The 19,550-nt window shown below is 47.5% G+C and overlaps 1 protein-coding gene and 1 pseudogene across 1 annotated transcript; both read right to left on the reverse strand.

The window, feature by feature from the left end:
* Nucleotides 1-9,145: 9,145 nt before the first annotated feature.
* LOC147967116 (uncharacterized) lies at nucleotides 9,146-10,196 on the reverse strand (annotated as a pseudogene).
* Nucleotides 10,197-10,798: 602 nt separating this feature from the next.
* LOC147967117 (uncharacterized) lies at nucleotides 10,799-11,335 on the reverse strand. The gene has a single exon (XM_087531049.1). It carries the CDS (start codon nucleotides 11,333-11,335, stop codon nucleotides 10,799-10,801), a length of 537 nt encoding a protein of 178 aa, XP_087387175.1.
* Nucleotides 11,336-19,550: the final 8,215 nt, after the last annotated feature.

Here is a 19,550-nt window from a genome sequence, read left to right on the forward strand (position 1 = left end):
CCCACTTCCTATAATCATGGGCCATCACCCCGGTTCAGTTCCCTTTTATTCAGTCGAGCAGGAAACCAAAAATACGAGGGAAATACGGTTTGATCCGAAAATCATGGAGCCATTTGAGGAAGAACTTGACGTCAGCTTTGATCCTCTAATCACGGCAAGGCCCACAAACATAAAATCGTGGCCTCATACGCATGCTACAATACTTGCATGCAATAGGAAAAACTGCTAATGAACAAATATGTGCAGGTTCATGGATAACAGGTGCGCCGCCCAGCGCACACGTCGCCCACCTTGCCGTCGGTGCTCTCACATGTCCCCCGCCTTGCTGCCGGTGCTGCGCAAGTCGCACACCTCGCAGCTGCACCCGTGCAAGTCGGCGCTGGTGGTTGTTGGCCGGTCCACTCGGTCCGGCCCAGGCTTGGCCGCCGCCGGTCCGGTCTCCGGACCGCCGGCGGCCGGTCCAAACAACGGCTCGGACCGGGATCGTGTCCATCCTGACCCACGGTATACCCCCCGAGGCATGTCTCCGGAAGGCCTCTAAAGGCGTCGTTGGACACCCCGGCGGTTTCTTCCGCGCTGAGGGGGGGGGGGGGGGTGCAGTGTCGCCGCCGCCACCACACATCATGGGAGAAGGAACGGGGTCGAGCTCGAACTTAAGGGAGCGTCGGACATTGAGAGGTTGGCACGGAGGCTAGTCAGTTCTCACCGCACCAGGCTCTAACACAACGGAGTAGCACAAATGTAGCAGAATTTCACCAACCAAAATGGAGTAGCATAGGTGGAGCGGTTCTCACCGCACCGGGCTAAAAAAACGAGAAAGACTAAAACCCAAGAATTTGGTAACCAAATCAACCAAGAACAAACAAAACACCGAATGCAACACAACCATGGGCAAGCCATTGAACGCAACCCAACGACGGTCAAACCATACAAGAAGGTCGAAGTGCACTTGCCTCAAGCCATAAATACGCTCATCGAAGAATTTCTCTTAGCATTGAAAGCTCCGAAACCTGAGGAAAAAACACTCTTAATAATGGAATATCTTAACAACCGAGGTCACTACAAGCTAAAGCTCTGAAACCTGAAGAAAAAACACTCATAATACCCAGTTTGGCTGAGGAAGCACACTGCACCGAACCTGAGATGCCACGGGTTGTAGATTTTTCTAGTTTTGATTGTTTCGGCCAGCAGCAAAACACTTGTGCCGGATCTAGATGAAGCTTAGTACTTGACATGAGTAAGGTTTCCATTCTCTTGATTGTTTCAAAGCTTGACGTAAACGTTGGCTGGACCTGATCGATTTAGCAGCAGAACAAGAATACCTACATGAACCTCCGATCGTGGAGATAGCTTGTTTGGCACGTCCTCGATGTCATCGCCGTCATGAAGCACATGGTGTTGGCGTCGCTGGCGGCAAGGCAGGCAACTGCAAGACAAGATCATGAACGTGTGAACCTTTCTCGTGCTAACGTCCTCACCCGTAGTTACAGCAGCGGGGATCGTCGGCGAGATGCGGCGGATCCTCGTCCAGGATGCGGAGTTGCCCTCCTCTGCCCCTCTCTCTCTCTATGGATGAAGTCAATCCATCGAGTCAATTAGAATTGTGTTCAAATTTTCTTGGGATATATGTGTTGATTTTCCCATCAGGATATACTTTGGGATATACTTGGTTAAAATTTGGAAGGAGAGGAAACGGGGACAGGGGACGTAATTGGAAGGAGCGTAATTGGTGGGATCCATTGATAATGAAGAAGCGCTACGGGCAATTTTTTGACGCAATAAACCGGGTGGATGCCAAGTTGCGTGCGGTTTTTGGAAGAAAATCTGTGGGAGGGAAACAATCGATGTGTAGGCAAATCCTTCGATCGGTGTGGGAGGGAGGTAACGAACGAACGAACGACGTACGAACTCCTCTATTAGGAGTAGAGATTCCAAAAAAATGGATTTTCTCATTTCAGTACGTTCAAACAAGGTGTGTAGGTAGAGAATACTAGGGGCGCGAGACAACTTTCACGTCAATCCCACAAGTGTCTTATCTATTCCCGTTCGCTCGTGTCAGGGGAGTAAGTTAAAATGTAAAAAACGCAGGTATATAAATTATTGGATGAGTTACGTAAACACCTAAAAGATACTAAACCTGGATTTCAGTGGATAACGGAATAGCAGAGTTAACCATTTCCTCAAAGTGGTTAACTCCCTCAATAAACTTTACTTGGGAAAGTTCTAATTCTTATCAACAAAATATTACCAATTCTACCCATTTGACCCTCCTTTTTGGGAATAACAACAAAGGTACTTGTAATTGTGTGGTTAGAAACAGAAATATTTGCAACAAAATATTGGCCAGAATTAAGGAGGTCTTATCAACAAAATTTCCATTTACACTGGATCTAGGCATAATTTCTAACCCATTCTATATAGAATTGTTTTCATTCCTTCTATGAACAAGAATCTCTATTTCTGAATTAAATGAAGAATCCAAGATCTTTTATGTGTTGCTAGAACAAAACAATAAAATAATTTACTAGATACAAAAAATAAAATAATATTCTGTATATACAAAACACGAAATTTCTTTTTTTTGCCACTTTAGTTGACTTTACTCTGTTTATCCTGCAGTTTAATTTAGTCTTAATTTAGATGTATTATGTAATGACAATACAATGAAATTAATTGTGTAAAAATGAAATCTCAATAAAATAAAATAAAAAGTCATCATGTCATGTTATCGAGGACCATGTTTAAAAAATAATATGTCGTCTGGTACACTTTTAGTTGACCATAACCAAAACGCATGCTGCTATTGTCTTGAGGTGACTCTACGCATACACAGACTGTTACAAGACTTCCTCTCGTTTTCCTCCCCTAACCCTAGGCAGATACGGCAAACTCTTTCCTCCAAACTTCATCGATGAGCTCGTGGATTTGCCTTCCCTCTGCCTCTCCACTACGGTTACTAGTTTAGGTTATGGTTTTTTAGTCCTTGCTAGTGCAGTGCTCAGGCGGATGGCGTCGATACTTCTTCGAGTTTGTCTTGGGAGGGCTCCGATCCTTCTCGAGTTCGTCCGTCTGGACATTGTCGACGGAACTCTGGTGTAGATTCTTGTCGTGTCATTCGGATAGTGAGGTTAGGGTTTCTCATCACTTGATGAGATTTGGTATCAAGTGCTTCAGATCTATGCAAGGGTTCAATGCGACGACTGAGGCTCCAGGGCGTTGGTCCTAAGGGTCACGTGCACAAAGACTTCTGGTTGTCATCAACAAGGTCAAGCCGGCTCCAGTAGGTGAGCGGTGACAATGGCGCATCAATGGCTCGTTTTGATGGCAGTAGTGATTGTTTGGGGTGTAGGATTCTCAATGTAATTTTTATTATGTTTGAGATGCTTTATACTTCCGGTGCATTTTGATTTCTGGATCATTTTCGTAAAGAAAATGACTTGAGGTGGCTATCTCTTTGAAATGTCAGGGTTTTGTTGTTTGCCGTTTTGCATAGTGTCGGTGACCTGGCCATCCAATTTACGTTGGAAATAGTTGACTCTATCATACATCTGTTGGAGAAAAACTGTTTTGCAGTTTGCTAGTACATGCATGCATGGTCCCAGGCAGACGCAGATGAGGTGGCCAGCCTGCGGGTGAAAAATCGTACTATTTTGCAGTCCCATAAAATGTAGTAGTAGCATTTTTAGCTGTTGCTGTACGTACACAGTGCACTGCATCCCTTCTGTAGTTAGTTTGGCTCGCAACCCTAATCGACATGCACCCCTTTTTGTGGATTTACAGCTCGACAGATATATAAGTACGATTTGTATAACCAAGTTGGTAAATATCAAGTCCTGAGTGTGTTTACTGTAGGGTATACGGATTAGTAAGTACAGTAGCTTTGATGTAGCAATCACAGTGGAGTATATTTTTCAGATATAGCCGAGAATCAAGGACAGGCTAGGATGGAAATCGGAAGGGCACGTTCACACGGCCATTGTCCAAGATGACATCATGTGGATCGCCAAATGGGCCCCAAATATATTGGCTAGCTTTCGAGACCACCAATGACTTGTCCACCATATCATGTCATCTGGATCTCACGGTGTTATTATTTGTAGCATCTTTTATCGGTACGTACGTATCTACATGTATATCTGAATATTAATTCATCATTGCTTGGTACATCGGCACAAAATTATTTTTCATATCCATTTGGTGATTACGTAATATTATTCGGGAGACAATGTGGATATTGTATAATCCACCCACAGCCCGCGTCATTTTCCATAAATTAGATCATTTGTGAATTTGGTGCGATACTCCCTTCATTTCAAAATGTAGTGCATATTTTCATTTCTAAAAGTTAAAGATGTGTATGTTTGATCAAGTTAAAAAAAATCAACATCCACAAAATAAAATTAGAACCATTCGGGCATCTCCAACGCTGACCCCAAAATCAAACACCGTATCCGTCCACGGACTGCTTCGGACTAATATGTGGACATGGATGTAGGAGCCAGTCATCCAACCACATACCCTAAACGCAGTGGCGTAGCTAGGCCATGGCCCGGGGCATGGAAGGAAAACACTTCATATATGGTAGCTACACTTCATATATGGTAGCTACAGTAGCGTGTTGTAGCTACAGTCGTGTGGTGTAGCTACAGTATTACTGTTCCACCGAAGCTAGCCCGGGGCGTAGCCATATCCTGGCTACGGCACTGCCTAAACGTCTACCCAAGTCCAACCAATATGAAATTCAAATGCATAGCACCCGATCACAACAAAAAAAGGTTGATGTTCATAGTTTTTAAATGGCCGATCACAAAATTATCATAGTTTGGCAGTTCGTACAAAAAAATGGATTTTTTTTTGCTCGGGCACACTGGCTATCCGAGCCTCCTTTGCCATTTGTTAGAGGTGGCGGGCTTGTCGTGTTGCCAAGTTGATCTTTCGGGCAACCGCCTTCGCCAAATCCTGCACCTCCATTGTCGCCGGCAGCTTTCCGTACGGGTCCATGCGGGCGATGGGGAAGAATGAGGGCAGGAATTTGGGTGAGAGGAGCGGGATCGTAGAGGAGATGGAGAAATGGGGGGTTTGGCACGGAAATAGTGTGGCCAGGTCCAAATGTGCGACTCCCCCTCAGTTTTAGGTGGGACGGGGGTGTCAGAGTCCTCATGGTTGGTGTCCGGACTCTCACAAAGCTCCCCTGGTTAGCATCCGGTTTGCAGGGAAACGGACACTCGGACCGATCCGTGGACAAATACGAGACACCGTTGAATGACTTGCATCGTCCCAACAGTTCGGTCCGAATGCATGCGGGAGGTTTCCGGTCGGCGTGGGAGATGCCCTTAGATTCATCAAGTGTAATTTTATATTATATTTATTTAGTATTTTAGATGTCGATAGTGTATTATATAAACATAAAGAAACATAGATATGTCCAACATTTTTTTTAAAGCATGCACTACATTTTAAAACGGAGCGAGTAATGAATTTATTGTTGCGTACATGCATGGTTGTACATGGCTAGCAGAGCCATACTTGATATGTGTTTCAAGATAGAGCCTAGAGCGTCTTCCTAGGCTACCTGGAGCAAGAGTGGGCGAGTGTTGAGTTGGGTCACTATCTGTCTAGCTGTCCAAGTGGATTCCCACCTTTTATATGATTGATACTCTATTTGATTAATCCCATCTCCCATTATCGGAGGTACATGTTTTATAGTATACTTTTTATTCCGGGTTTATTTATAGCTGTAATTGGAAAAATCATTTTAAAAAAAAAAGGTGGAAATCCCCAGCCTCTGCATCATTGCAATGCACACAACCATTTTAATAAATTATTATGTAGAGTAGAGTAAATAAAAAATGCAATTAAAATAAAACACTTATGACTAAGTCGACTTCTTCCATACCAACACCTTCATAAAGGGATAAACATCCTGATGCCATCATCCCACATCCGGTCAAAGATAAGCTCGACAATTATTTTCATCCTGATTGCCAAGACCAGCCAATAAATATCAGCACCATAGCAAATAAACAACGCTTCAACAAGATAGCAATGCAACTTCTTTTTTTATTTTGCGAGGGTGTAACAACTCAAGTCTATCGTTCATGAGCCCAACCAATAAAAACCGGGATAAAAGTTTTCACCCCAAATATGAATTGGTGTTTCACTCAGCATCGTGATCACGTCACCGATTGTATGTATGTATGTACGTACGTAGTGCGAGTTGTGGCTGAGCTGATTGAGTGGCCTCAGTGACAGTGGGCTTATAGGTACGAGTCAAGCAGAAGTGCCACATCACCAAACCTCCCCATCACACCACAGCGATCCGGAATACGATTGGACCGGCCGCTGGCTACGACCCTTGCAAGTCTACGACGCATACAGATACAGCCGACTGTGCTGCTGTTGCACGCGTGGTCCCTGTCGGAACGGAACGAACGAGCCTGAATAATTCTTTCCTCGCCCCACTAGCCACACTGTACTCGAACAAGGGCCCACTCGCCAGGTCACGCTGTCCCCTGGACCGTACGTCTCCGAGACTGCAACGGACACCGACGGCAACGGGCCAAGATAATTGCCAGCCACGTTTTTTGATATTGAACGGTGAAAGGAAAATCATCCTACGGATAACTTAGGGGCTGTTTGGTTGGAGACTCAAATTGCCACACCTAAGGCCAACTCCACCGCGTGACCCCAAATGGACGTCCGTTTTGGCCGGATTTTGTCTCTTTGGGGCGCCGATGGATTCGCCCGTGTCCGCCTTTGTCAGATGGGTCGTGCGTGCGCGCACCGCGCGGCCGCACCCCAAATCGTGTCCGGGGTGGACGTGAATAAAAGAAATATTAAAACTAAAACAAAATAACTAAAAAAACTAAATAAACACATTTTAAAAAAACATAATATATATAGGGGGCGGCCACAATATGGCCCAGTTTCCACGGCCACTTAAAAGGCTCATTTTTCATAATTAACATATAAAAAAAATAAAAAAAATGCCTCCGCCTCCCGCGCGCTCCTGCCGCGCCCGTCGGTGCCGTGGCCGTCGCCGTCTTCACTGGCCGCCGGTGTCGTCGTCGTCGCTGACGAGGTCGACGTAGTCCGGCGGCGTCCAGAGGTGGGCCGGAGGTGCGTGGTGGACGGGGGCCGGCTGGACGGCCGGAGGTGCCTACACCACCTCCTCCCGTGGCGAGGCCTCCCGCTCCGGTGACCGCGGCGGAGTGGGGCACCAGTTCACGCCCACGCTGGCGGCCATCTCCGGAGCAGTGCAGGACCAGCCCTACTCCTGGCCCAGCAACTACTGGAATGCGGCCGGCGGGTCGTCCCTCCTCTCCTCCTTGACGGGGAAGGCGACGTCCCCGGCGGCAGAGAGGGCCATGGCCTCCTCCAGGCCGTCCCACTACCGCTCGTCGTGCGTGTTCATGGAATCGTCCATGACACGCTGTAGGAGATGGGCCTCCTCCTCCGCTATCATGCGAGGAGGGGGAGGGGGCGACGGAGACGAGAAAGGCGACGACGTGGGCGTCAAGCCACGCACCCGCGTACGCCCGCGCGGCTCTGCACGTGGCCTCCGCGGCCCCGACACGGTGCCGGCGAAGTAGGACGCGCGCCGCACGTCGTGCTCGTCCTGGAGCCATGTGTCCCAGAGCGGCGAGTTGGGGGCGTACCTGTGGTCGTAGTACAGGTCGTCGAGGAGGAGGTGGCGGCGGCGGTTGATCTCGTCGCGCCGTGCACGGCCGGTCACCGGCACTGGCGGGATGGGCACCCGGTCCACGGAGATATGCCACCCATTGGGGAGGTGGGCGTCGCTCCACGGGACCGGCGTCTCCCAGTACCTCCGGCACACGTCCGCGCAGATGTACTGCCGGTCGCGCGCGCCGGAGGGCCTAGGGGCAATGGTGAAGGGGGCTGGCGCGGGGGCTCGACGGGAGGAGTGCGGCGGTGGCGCGGGGGCCCGACGGGAGGAGCGCGGCGGAGACACGGGCTCCTCCTTCTTCACGGAGCCACGGCGGCGCCCCTCTCCTCCTTCTTCACGGAGCCACGGCGGCGCCCCGAGGAGGAGCCGGCCTCGCGGTCGTGCTTCCCCTTGCCGTTCCAGAAGCCCATGGCGAGGTGGGCGGCCGGCGAGCTCGACGAGGAGCGGGCTAAGGTTTCGGGGCTGTCGGGGTTCGAGGAGGCCGCTGGGTGGCGCGGGGCAGTGTGGACGACGACCCGTCCACGCTTCCCACTTAAAGAAGGACGGCGACCGCTCGACGTGCGGATGACAGGTGGGGCCGTCCGCTCGTGCGCATTGAAATGGGTGGGTGGGAGGTGGGCGGCCGCCTGCCACGCGTCCCCGACGCGGACGAGCGCGCGTCCGTTTGGTGTCCGCCGTGACCCAAACCAGGCGCAAGTTTGCGCTCGAAATGGGTCGGCCCGGACACAAAACGGACAAGATGGGTCCGGGCCGTCGCGCGCTGGGCCGCCTCCTTTGTCCGTTTTACCCCAAACGGACGGGGCCGGACAGGATAGGGTCGCGCGGTGGAGTTGGCCTAAGGTTAGTCACTAGCCACAAGTGTGGCTTGCCACAATGTGTGGTAAAATGAGACTGTTTGGTTGATAGCCATGCCTTAGGTTAGCTGTGGCAGATTTTGTGTGGTGTGTGTTTGGATTGCTTCCACACATGTTTGGCAAAAAACTGTGGCTTATGTTTGGTTTCCTGCCACATCTGGTTAGAATCACCTTAGTGCTAGAGTGGTGGTATTATGCCATTTTTGTTACAAACCAATCAGATTACAACATGCTCTAGTAAATGTAAGAAGATTTTTTCACAGTACTAATAGCCATAAAAATAACATGGATCATTTTCCGTTAAATATCATATGTGCAAAATAAGTCACAACCACAATTCAGTATGAAGATACAAAATAAGATAGATGCATGCAAGTTCTAGCCATCATTCATAAAGTCATGAAGTAACAGTTATAACCATAGCACAAGTTCCAGCCACCTTACATTAAAGTGTTTCACTACACATCAAAAGATCAATAGGTGTAGCACAAGTTCAACTCCCAAAAGCAGCAAGCAGACACATCGGAATCTCCTAAATACCAAAAGTTCCCATCTTCTAAACATCACAAGTGAGCAACTAGCAAACCACATAGGTTGCTATCTCCTAAACATCATATTTGTCAAAGAACTTCCAAACCCAAGTTTCAAAAGTTTTGTCACTTGCACAACATAACCAACCATGCAAACCTTCATTTTCCTTGCTAGACAAGTGCATACCAACAGTAATTCTTTGATCCATGGTAATTGGGAGTACCTCCAACCTGTGCCATAAACTAGCATATGGATCAATTACTTGGGGCATTTGAGGAGCAGGGGCAGCAAGAGATTGCTGGAGTGACTTCAATGTAGAGTTGATTTCTTCAGCAGACTCCGCGAAACGACTCTTGATTTTTGGTCGCTTCTTACTAGGTGACCTTCTACCTCTTGGGCGCTTCGTACCAACTCGGCTAGTGCTAGATGAGGAATTATCAACACCGACATGAACTGGAGGTCTTTTAGGGCCATGTGTTGTTGGCAAAGTGTCAAAATCCTCCTCAAGAGGGCCCTCATATTATGGATAGCAGTTAAGGTCATACAACCCTTCATCATTATCCGAGTCATCAGAATCAATTGTGCATGTATGATGATCCATGGCCAAAGAACCATCAGCACTAGTGCCTGTGAATAGCTCTTGCATCTCATAGTAGAACTTGATGGGCTTAGAAAGCAAGCGCCTTGCTCTATCCTGCATTACAGGCACACAAAAATTAAGTTCCTAAATGCAATAGCCATAGTAAGTTTCAAAAAAGAAACTAAATTATACGTACATTGAGGCAAGACTTTTCAGACTCAGAAATGGTTATCACACATCTAATATCATCGAAAACGTTGCCACTCTTGCTAATTGCTGCAACAATGTACTTCCAATTTTCTTTGTAGTGTCTGAAGTGTCGGTATCGATCAACTTGAGCAATTGTGACCCCCATAGCAAATTTCCTATTTAAAGCATCAGCACACTTAATGAGATGATGCTTCCAGAACCTAAATTCTGCATGGTGTTCCTTCATGTATTCAATGCACCAATCCAACATAAACTTGGTCTGATCATCAGCCCAGGAAATGGTCCTCTCACGAGAGCACCCATCACCATCAGCCTTCCCCTTCCCCTTAGCCATCGCTGTTTCTCATGGAGTGAGTCATTTTAATTAAAATAGGTGAGGGCAAATAAACATGAAACAACCAACAATTTTACTGAAGAGAAAATAAGTGCTACAAGTTAACAAAGGTACAACCAGCATAGTCTTACATGAAACAAAAACATAACAGCCAAACATAACAAAATAATACTCATGTTTGAAACATAGAAACATGATAGATCACAAATTAACTTCTTAATCATCTTGATCTTGAGCTGCTAGTTCTGCTAATTTATCCTCCCACATTTTTTGAGCTAATTCGTCCCTTTTGCGTGCCCATGCCTGACTCTCTTCATAAACGTCACGACGATGTCGTCTACTCCGTGGAAGGGTCGAGTACCAAGTAGCATCATCATAGACATACTCATCAGGACCATCCTCTAAAATCCAATTATGGAGCGCACAACAAGAAAACACAATTTTTACTTGTGTTTTCAGAGGAAAGAATGGCTGACTTGCAAATATTTTAAATCGATTCTTCAAGGTACCAAATGCTCTTTCAACGGTTGTTCTAAGTGAGGAATGATGATGGTTGAATAACTCCCTTGGGTTCTCAGCGTCTCTAGCTTCCCTATATTCCTTTAGGTGATATCGAACACCACGATATGGGGGTAGCATACCAGGTCTTCGATAGTTCTGATGCATATGACATCACGGGCAAGGATAAACAGCGCATCTAAAACAGCATTGAAGTACCTACTAATTGTCTCGCCTGATCGATAAAACTCAAAACCAATTGATCTATTTTTCCAGTTATGCCCCACAACATGGATGAACATGGAAACTTGCTCCTCCACTGTTACATGGAATGTGTCCACCAGCAGACCACGACGTCTCAGGTTGGCACACAACTTGTGAAAAACATATTTCCGCATGTGCAACTCACTTATGCAGTGAGCTTCGGTTCCATAATACATACGGTTTAGGCGTGACATCCTTTCGACATCTCGTTCGAACATGGGAGCATAAGTTATAGATTTTCTCTTCCTTTTTTGGGCACTAATCCTATACCAGTACATGGCTAAACACACAAGAATGGCTGCAAGCAATCTTCTCCTCCACATATACCAGTTATAATAATGCGTGTAATACTGTAAGCATAATGTCCTTCGGTCCATCTATGAAACAATAAAATCATTAAAAGAAATATATGATGGCATCAGTGAGTGGAATAGTGTAATTTTTTCATTCAACATAAATACAAATGACTAAATAGATTATGGAGGAAATAAACAGTCTAACACATCTCTAAGAAAGAACACAGAGAGATGCCCAATCTTACATTAACATCACATGTTTTACAACAAATTACTTATGTATGCTCTCACTCGTACAAATATGCAACAATTAATATCTAAAAAAATGCAACAATTCCAAAAGGGGATTACGGTGTTACCTTTGCTCTTAACAAGATTGACCTTTGACTATAAGAAGGAAGATCGTAGATGCAAGAGGGGCAGAACCAAGCAGCTGCTAGACTAGGAAATCCCGCAGATCACGGAAGAAGGCTGCTATTTTTCTCTTGAAAAGCAAGAACGCCCAGATCTGCATGTATGAGATGAATAGTAGGTGATGAGATAGAGGAGATGGAGGAGATTACTATTGCGGTGGTGAGGATTTTTACCAGGGAAGAGAAGGTCGATTGCAGCGGCGAGCTCCTCCTCAGTTGGATCGGTCAGGAGAGAGAAGGGCTCTCATCCATGGCAGTCAAGAATATGAGGAGCAGAGTTTTGGGGAGAAAACAGGGAAGCGGCGACTTTATTAATCAGGCCCGCGGGGATTTTCGCGGCTTCTTTGGTGCGCCGCGGCGAGTGTGGCGGGCAAATCGAGCGCCACAGATTTGGCGAATTTTTCTGCGGCAAAGGCCCTGTGGCGTTGTGGCGAGCCTAACTTGGGTGGAGAACCAAACGCCTGCCTAAGAAGTCGTGGCGCGCCTCACCTTAGGCGTGGCGAGCTGAGCATGAGAACCAAACAGCCTCTTACACTTTTGGTGCGTGTGTTATCTCTCACACGTGTCATTCATGCATGATGCTGATGCACGTGTCATCTTTCACTCGCTCTCGCGGTTAAAGAAAACGCATGCATGCAGTAGCAGATGGCCACATCGGCTGCAGCTCAAACCGTGGGCCCGCAGGAGATCTCACTCATCGGTGGTGACCGTGGGCCCGTAGATGGCCACATCAGATGGCTTCCTCCTCTGCGACCCCCCCCTTCCCCCCCCCCCACGCCGCATCAACCTGACGCGATGCAGGCCATGGTGGCCCTTATCCTCTCCTTCTCGCGGCAGGCCACTCATTCCCAGTGGGATTCATAGTCTGCCTGAGGAAAAGGAAAGAGATTCATTCTGGCTAATGGGACCGCGAGGATCCAGCCCCAGAGGACCCAAGCGCCTGGTGAGCCTGACCTATGGAGTCGTGGCAGACCGATCCGTCTGTCGGCCGGGTGCTGTCCTTCCGGGAGCGGTGGAGTGCAATGCGGACTGACATTGCCTCCTTCAACTCGCACGGGATGACACCCCAGTCGATGAATCCGGATTGGTTGGAGTACAATCCGCTACCTGCCATGCCGGAGAAGGCTGAAAACCATCTGAGGTGATCTCGGATGGCGGAGGGGAGCCGTTCAATGGGACAAGACATTCTCGTCGGCTACGAAGACGTCTGTGATGACTTTGTCAATCTTAATATGATGTGTCGGCTTAGTCACCCAAAGGTCTTCACAGATGCCTTTGTACTCGCCGGAACGTCTCCTCGCACTAAACACTCATCACTGGAAAGACCAAAATAAATTCAAAAAAATGCAACCATTGATATCAAACTTAATACTTGAACTTTGTTTAGTTGGTTCCACCACAAGAAACCTAAACATATGAGTTATCTCAGTTTTCAATAGTACTCACATTTAATCATGTGAATGCATGCATGAACATCTCACACTTCGGAGCATCCCGACAGATTACCCCATCTCAGATCTTGAGATCGACGAGTTAATCATACTAGACAATACCCCGCGCGTTGCTGCGGGAATCGATTACAATATTTTTCAAAAACTTAGTTGTATGAAGCTTTCATTATTGAATTAATAATATATAAACTAAAGCTAAAGTTAGAAAATATTTTGAATATCTGTCATAATGTAATGGAAAACTTTTTTCCACGCATGTTGAATGGACTTTTAATGAGGTGGCATGTGTGGTGAGATGAAAAGTATGCATGAGATCAACTAATAATGGAAAACTTTTTCTCATGCATGTAGTGGTGGGCCTTTGATGAGATGGCATGTGTGCATGTTGAGATAAATAGAATAGTGGGGATCAACTTCTTATGTATATAGGATACGCCACCTAGTCGATGGATGAGTCATACAATATGACCAAAAAGTATTTCAATCCAAAGATATTATGAACTCCCGTGTTAAATCTAGAAGTTAAAACCCGTGCGTTGGTTTTATGGCCACAAATCTGACCATCTAAGTGCATCTCCAGCAGTGGCTATAAAAACACGCATGGGGTAAAAGTAGGTTTTAGCACGCGCGGGGTGGTTTCGCGCGCTCCAACGGGCACGGGAAATTCAGGCACACGGGAAAGGATCGCGCGCTTGAAAAAGCGGTAGGATGCGCGCTAGTTTTGGCGCGCGGCGTCCAGCGCGCGTTATAAAATCCAACGCCCTCCCGCGCCCTCCCATCGCTTTGTGCCTCACCTCCGCTCTCTCCCCGCTCTTTCTCGCATCGCAGCCGCCGCGCCACCGGGGAACTTCGGGCTATTGCGGCGTCCGCACGCGGCCCTTCGGCGCCTTCTACGCCGAGATCTGGTCCGGCAAGATGCGCCTCGGCCTCAGCACTTTCGACACCGCCCACGAGGCCGCCCACGCGTACGACGCGGCGATGTGGCGGCTCCGGCGGCCTCGTAGGGACATGAACTTCCCCGACGTGCCGACGCGGGAGCGGGCACAGGAGCTCGCGCCTCCCGCGCGGCTTTTCACCGACAAGGATCGTCGCGGCAACCGGAGGCGAGAGCGCTGTCTTGGCATCACCGAGATGAACGAGGAAGCCATGGCGCTATCGTGCCGATGCTTCCCGCAGGACATCATCAATGAGTGCGAGTTCTACGCGCAAAGGAGGGCTGAGAGGAAGGAGAGGAGGGTGGAGCGAGCCGCCTATCGCGAGGACAGGCGTACGTGGAAGGCGGCTGCTCAATTCAACATCAAGCTAGGAGCAGCGTCGACCTGGGACTCCGACGACGATCGGTATCTTGACGCCTTCATTCAGATGTTGGAGGAGGACATCACCGAGTCAGAGGAGGAGGAGGAGGACGACGACGAGGAGTAGTTGAACTATCTTTTTTTTGTCTATCTATGCTATGAACTATCTATGTATCTTTTTTTATTTATCTATCTATGCCTATCTATGAGTATCGAGTCGGAGTCGAATGTGTATCGAGTCGGAGTAGAAAGAGAAGACATCGAGTTGTAAAAAAATAGCACTTTTGTTCGAGCGGCGCGTGCAATTTTTTGCAGCGGCCGCTGGAGCCAGCGCTCCACGACACGCAAAAACTAGCTATTCCGATACCGTAAACATCTTTTTAGCGCGCCAACGCGCCTGTTGGAAATGCTCTGAGGTATAATTGGTTCGTGACTTCTCCTCATGCCAAGTTGATTCCCGAAAACAAACATCCGTTTACTTATGCGTCGGAACCTATGTGGGGTGCCGACCCTATCGTCGGCATCGAACAGCTCCGACCTCGCCGTTGGCGGGGTCGCGAACAGCCGCCTGGGAACCACCTTGCTTGACATTGGGGTGTCCGGAGACACCGTACCCGGGGACAGTGTTCTCGGGGTTGCGATTCTTGGATCCACACCTCCCAGGTTTTCTGGGGTGTCACTTCCCAGGGTCTTGCTTCCAGGGGTTGTAGTGTACATTGGGTACTCTACGGTGAAGGAGTTGCTTGCCCGGGGCTCCCCCGATGCCTCCCAAGTCCATCACGCGTCTTCATCGAAGATGACGTCGCGCGAGACATGCACACGCTTTGAGACGGGTCGTACATCTTGTGTGCCTTAGAGCCCGTCTCATAGGCCATGAACACCATTGGGGTGCTCCTGTCGTCGAGTTTCTTCAGCTGTGGACGTGTCGTCTTGACGTGTCCAGCGCAGCCAAAGGTATGGAGGAAGCGTACGTCGGGCTTCCTCCCGTACCACACCTCATAAGGCGTCTTGCCGTCGATGCTCCTTGTGAAGGAGCGGTGAAGGGTGAAGACGTCATGAGCACAGCCTCCCCTCAATACGTACTCGGCACCTGCTTTGCCTTGAGCATGCAGCGTGCCATCCCGAGCACCGTCTGTTCCTCCGCTCGACGACGCAAGTATTGCTGCCGACCTGCCCATTACAACCTTGCTAAGTAACAGCTGCTACTGCCGCTCCATGCATGTCATCCATAGACAAGTTTGACTCAACACATATTCCTCTTTAGGAGTAAGTAGCGTGAAAGGAGTGACTCGTCCACATCTTCATAGCACCAATGGATTGAGTACAAGCAAGAAAAAAGTTTACCCTGAAAAAAGAACATAAAAAATTGTAGTAGATAAATCACAACCCATGAATGACTCCGACATTGATGCTTTGGGGGTCAGGGTGCTCGATAATTTTTGTGCGGATCTTCTACCACCCCTCCCTGAGTCTGAGGAGGAGGATAACACCTCTTAGGCTATCGTGGTTAGGTCCACTGAGCCTGCTTATGAGGACTGGCTGGAGCGTCAGAACAAGCCTACACGCAAGTGGAAGCGGAAGATTTACCCGGCTTCGGCAGTGCGTAGGAGTGCTAGAATCCATACTGCTAAAAAAATTCATGACGAAATATGAAAGGAATCTTTTGGAATAGCAGAGGTCTGAAAGACTTGGCTAAAAGAATGTTTCTTGCAGAGGCGTCTATCGAGCATACGCTAGACTTTATCGCATTGTCGGAAACTGGTAGAGATAATTTTTCGTCATAGTTTCTCAATACTTTATCGGGAGGTATTGATTTTGATTGGCATTGTCTGCTGCCGAGAGGAAGATCGGGTGGGATCTTACTCGGAGTTAGATGCGATTCGCTCGAAGTCCGAAGTGTGGTGATGGGAGACTTTGCAGTTAAGATTCGGGTGCGGTCGAAGGCCGATGGGTTTAATTGGGTTGTGGTGGCGGTATATGGTGCCGCACAGCCCGAACTCAAACCTGAGTTCTTAGCTGATCTTGTTCGGATTTGCGGTTCTGAGCAGCTTCCAATCTTGGTGGGGGTGATTTCAATATTATTAGAAGGCGTGAGGAGAAGAACAATGATAATTTCGACAGTAGATGGTCGTTTATGTTTAATACCATCATTGAAAGTTTGGATCAGCGAGAGATAGAGCTTTCGGGAAGAAAATTCACCTGGGCTAACGCATTGCCAAATCCGACGTTTGAAAAGCTGGATCGAGTACTAGCTAGCGTCGAATGGGAACAGAAGTTTCCCTTCGTAACAGTTCCGGCACTTTCCAGTGGTATTTCTGACCACACGCCTGTATTTGTAGACTCGAGTGAGGCTACCCACTTGGGAAATAAAAACTCGTTTTCGTTCGAGCTGGCTTGGTTTGAACGAGACGGCTTCTTTGATCTCGTAGCCAGGGAATGGTCTAAGGATGCTGGAGGCAGGATTACGCTTGAGCGTTGGCAGAATAAGATCAGGCACTTGAGAAGTTTCCTACGTGGGTGGGCTAAGCATATTAGTGGGATTTACAAGGTCGAAGAGGAAAGGCTCCTTACCCTTATTCAGTCCCTAGATGTAAAAGCCGAATCCATGGTTCTGCCGGCCTCGGAGCTTCATGCCAAGCTTGACGCGGAGATGAGATTGAAAGAGCTTCTTCGTGAAGAGGAATTAAAGTGGGCGCTGCGGGCCAAGGTCCGACTAGTTGTCCAAGGGGACGCAAACACTTAATTCTTTCACATGATCGCCAATGGCAAACACAGAAAGAAGAGAATCTTTCAGCTTGAACAAGATGAAGGAACGATTTTAGGACAGGAGAACCTAAAATTATACATAACCAAGTATTACAAGCAGCTGTTTGGGCCTCGAGAGGATAACTGTGTTTCTCTGGATGAGTCTAGGATTGAGGATGTTCCTCAACTTACTGCTGTTGAGAATGATGTTTTGGCTGCTCCTTTTTCCGAGGAAGAGGTGTTTGAGGCCAACTCGCAGATGAAAAATAGTAAGGCTCTCGGCCCGGATGGATTTCCGGCGGAGTTCTATAAGAAGTGCTGGCATATTATTAAGGGGGATTTGTTGCCGTTGTTCCATGATTTATTCTCTGGACAGCTTCAGCTATTTCAACTGAATTTTGGAACGATAACCCTACTTCCTAAGATAACAGAGGCCGTGAGAATTGAGCAATTCAGGCCCATCTGTCTTCTTAATGTTAGTTTCAAAATCTTTACCAAGGTCTGGACTAATAGGCTCACGCAGATTGCGCATTCTGTGGTGCAGCATTCCCAAACTGCTTTCGTGCCGGACAGAAACATCCTAGAAGGGGTTGTGGTCCTTCATGAAACGCTTCACGAGATTCACACGAAAAAACTAGATGGAGTTGTTTTCAAGGTGGATTTTGAGAAAGCGTATGATAAAGTCAAATGGTCTTTCCTTCAACAGGCTTTACGCATGAAGGGTTTTGATGAAGCCTGGCGACGCCAGGTAGAATTTTTCACGTAAAAAAGGAGTGTTGGACTTAAATTGAATGATGACATAGGTCATTATTTCCAGACACACAAGGGCCTGAGACAAAGTGATACAATGTCTCCTTTTTTGTTCAACATTGTGGTTGATATGTTGGCAATTTTGATAGGTAGGGCAAAGGAGGCTGGTCAGGTGGGTGGCTTGGTGCCTCATCTAGTTGATGGAGGTGTGTCTATCCTACAGTACGCTGATGATACAATCATCTTTATGGAGCATGACTTGGCAAAAGCGAGAAATATGAAGTTGGTGTTATGCTTATTTGAACAATTGATCGGGTTGAAGATTAACTTTCATAAAAGCAAGTTGTTCTGTTTTCGTAGAGCCAATGAGGAACAAGAGGCTTATAGGCAATTGTTTGGATGCGAATTGGGGACATTACCTTTCACGTACTTAGGTATACCCATTCACCATCTTAAGCTGACAAACAAAGAATGGAAGTGTATCGAGGATCGGTTTGAGAAGAAACCGAGTTGCTGGAAGGGCAAACTAATGTCATACGGAGGCCGATTGATTCTTATTAGTTCGGTGCTCACGAGTATGCCTACGTTTCTCTTGTCTTTCTTCGAAGTCCCAGTTGGTGTTAGGAAAAGGCTGGACTTCTATCGATCCAGATTCTTCTGGCAGAGCGATGAACTAAAAAGAAAATACAGACTCGCCAAATGGGATATCATTTGTCGACCAAAGGACCAGGGGGGCCTTGGCATTGAGAATCTTGAAGTCAAAAACAAATGTATTCTCGGTAAGTAGCTGTATAAGTTATCAGTTGAGATTGATCCCACATTGGCGCAGATTCTCCGAAGTTAGTATCTGCAGTCCAAAACTTTGTCCCAGGTGACAGTGAGACCGACGGACTCACCTTTTTGGAAGGGGCTCATGAGAGTCAAAGCAGCCTTCTTCAATAGCGCAAAGTTTATAATCGGTAATGGCACTACCACGCGTTTCTGGGAGGATAGCTGGCTTGGAGAGACTCCGCCGGCTTTTCAGTATCCGTCCTTATATAGTATGGTTCAACGACGTGATGCTTATGTTGCAACGATACTGCAGTCCATCCCCCTTAATATTCATTTTAGGATGACGCTTGTGGGCAACCGATGGGAAACGTGGCTTCATTTTGTGAGTAGTCTGATGGAGGTTCATCTATCTCAACAGCCCGATCAGTTGTGCTGGAAGCTTACTAGGTCTGGAGAGTTCACAGTTAAATCGATGTATATCAATGTCATCAACTCTAGCGCCATTCCTAGTTCCGAATATGTTTGGAAAGTCAAAGTTTCTTTGAAAATTAAAGTGTTTATGTGGTTTGTACATAAACAAGTCATATTAACAAAGGATAACTTGGTAAAGCGCAACTGGACAGGATCTACTAGGTGTAGTTTTTGTGATCGGGATGAAACTATCAAACACCTTTTTTTATTGCCCGTTCGCCAAAGTTTTGTGGCAGACGGTGCACGTTGCGTTTAACATTACTCCTCCGAATTATGTCAGTAAGTTATTTGGAACGTGACTTGTTGGGATAGTGTCCGAAATAGCTAGACACATTCGCGTAGGAGTATGTGCTTTATTGTGGGCAATTTGGAACCGTAGAAATAATTTGGCTTTTAACAG

Source organism: Triticum urartu, chromosome 6A, assembly GCF_056163025.1.
Source record: "Triticum urartu cultivar PI428250 chromosome 6A, HENAU_Tu73, whole genome shotgun sequence".
NCBI classification, from domain to species: Eukaryota; Viridiplantae; Streptophyta; class Magnoliopsida; order Poales; family Poaceae; genus Triticum; species Triticum urartu.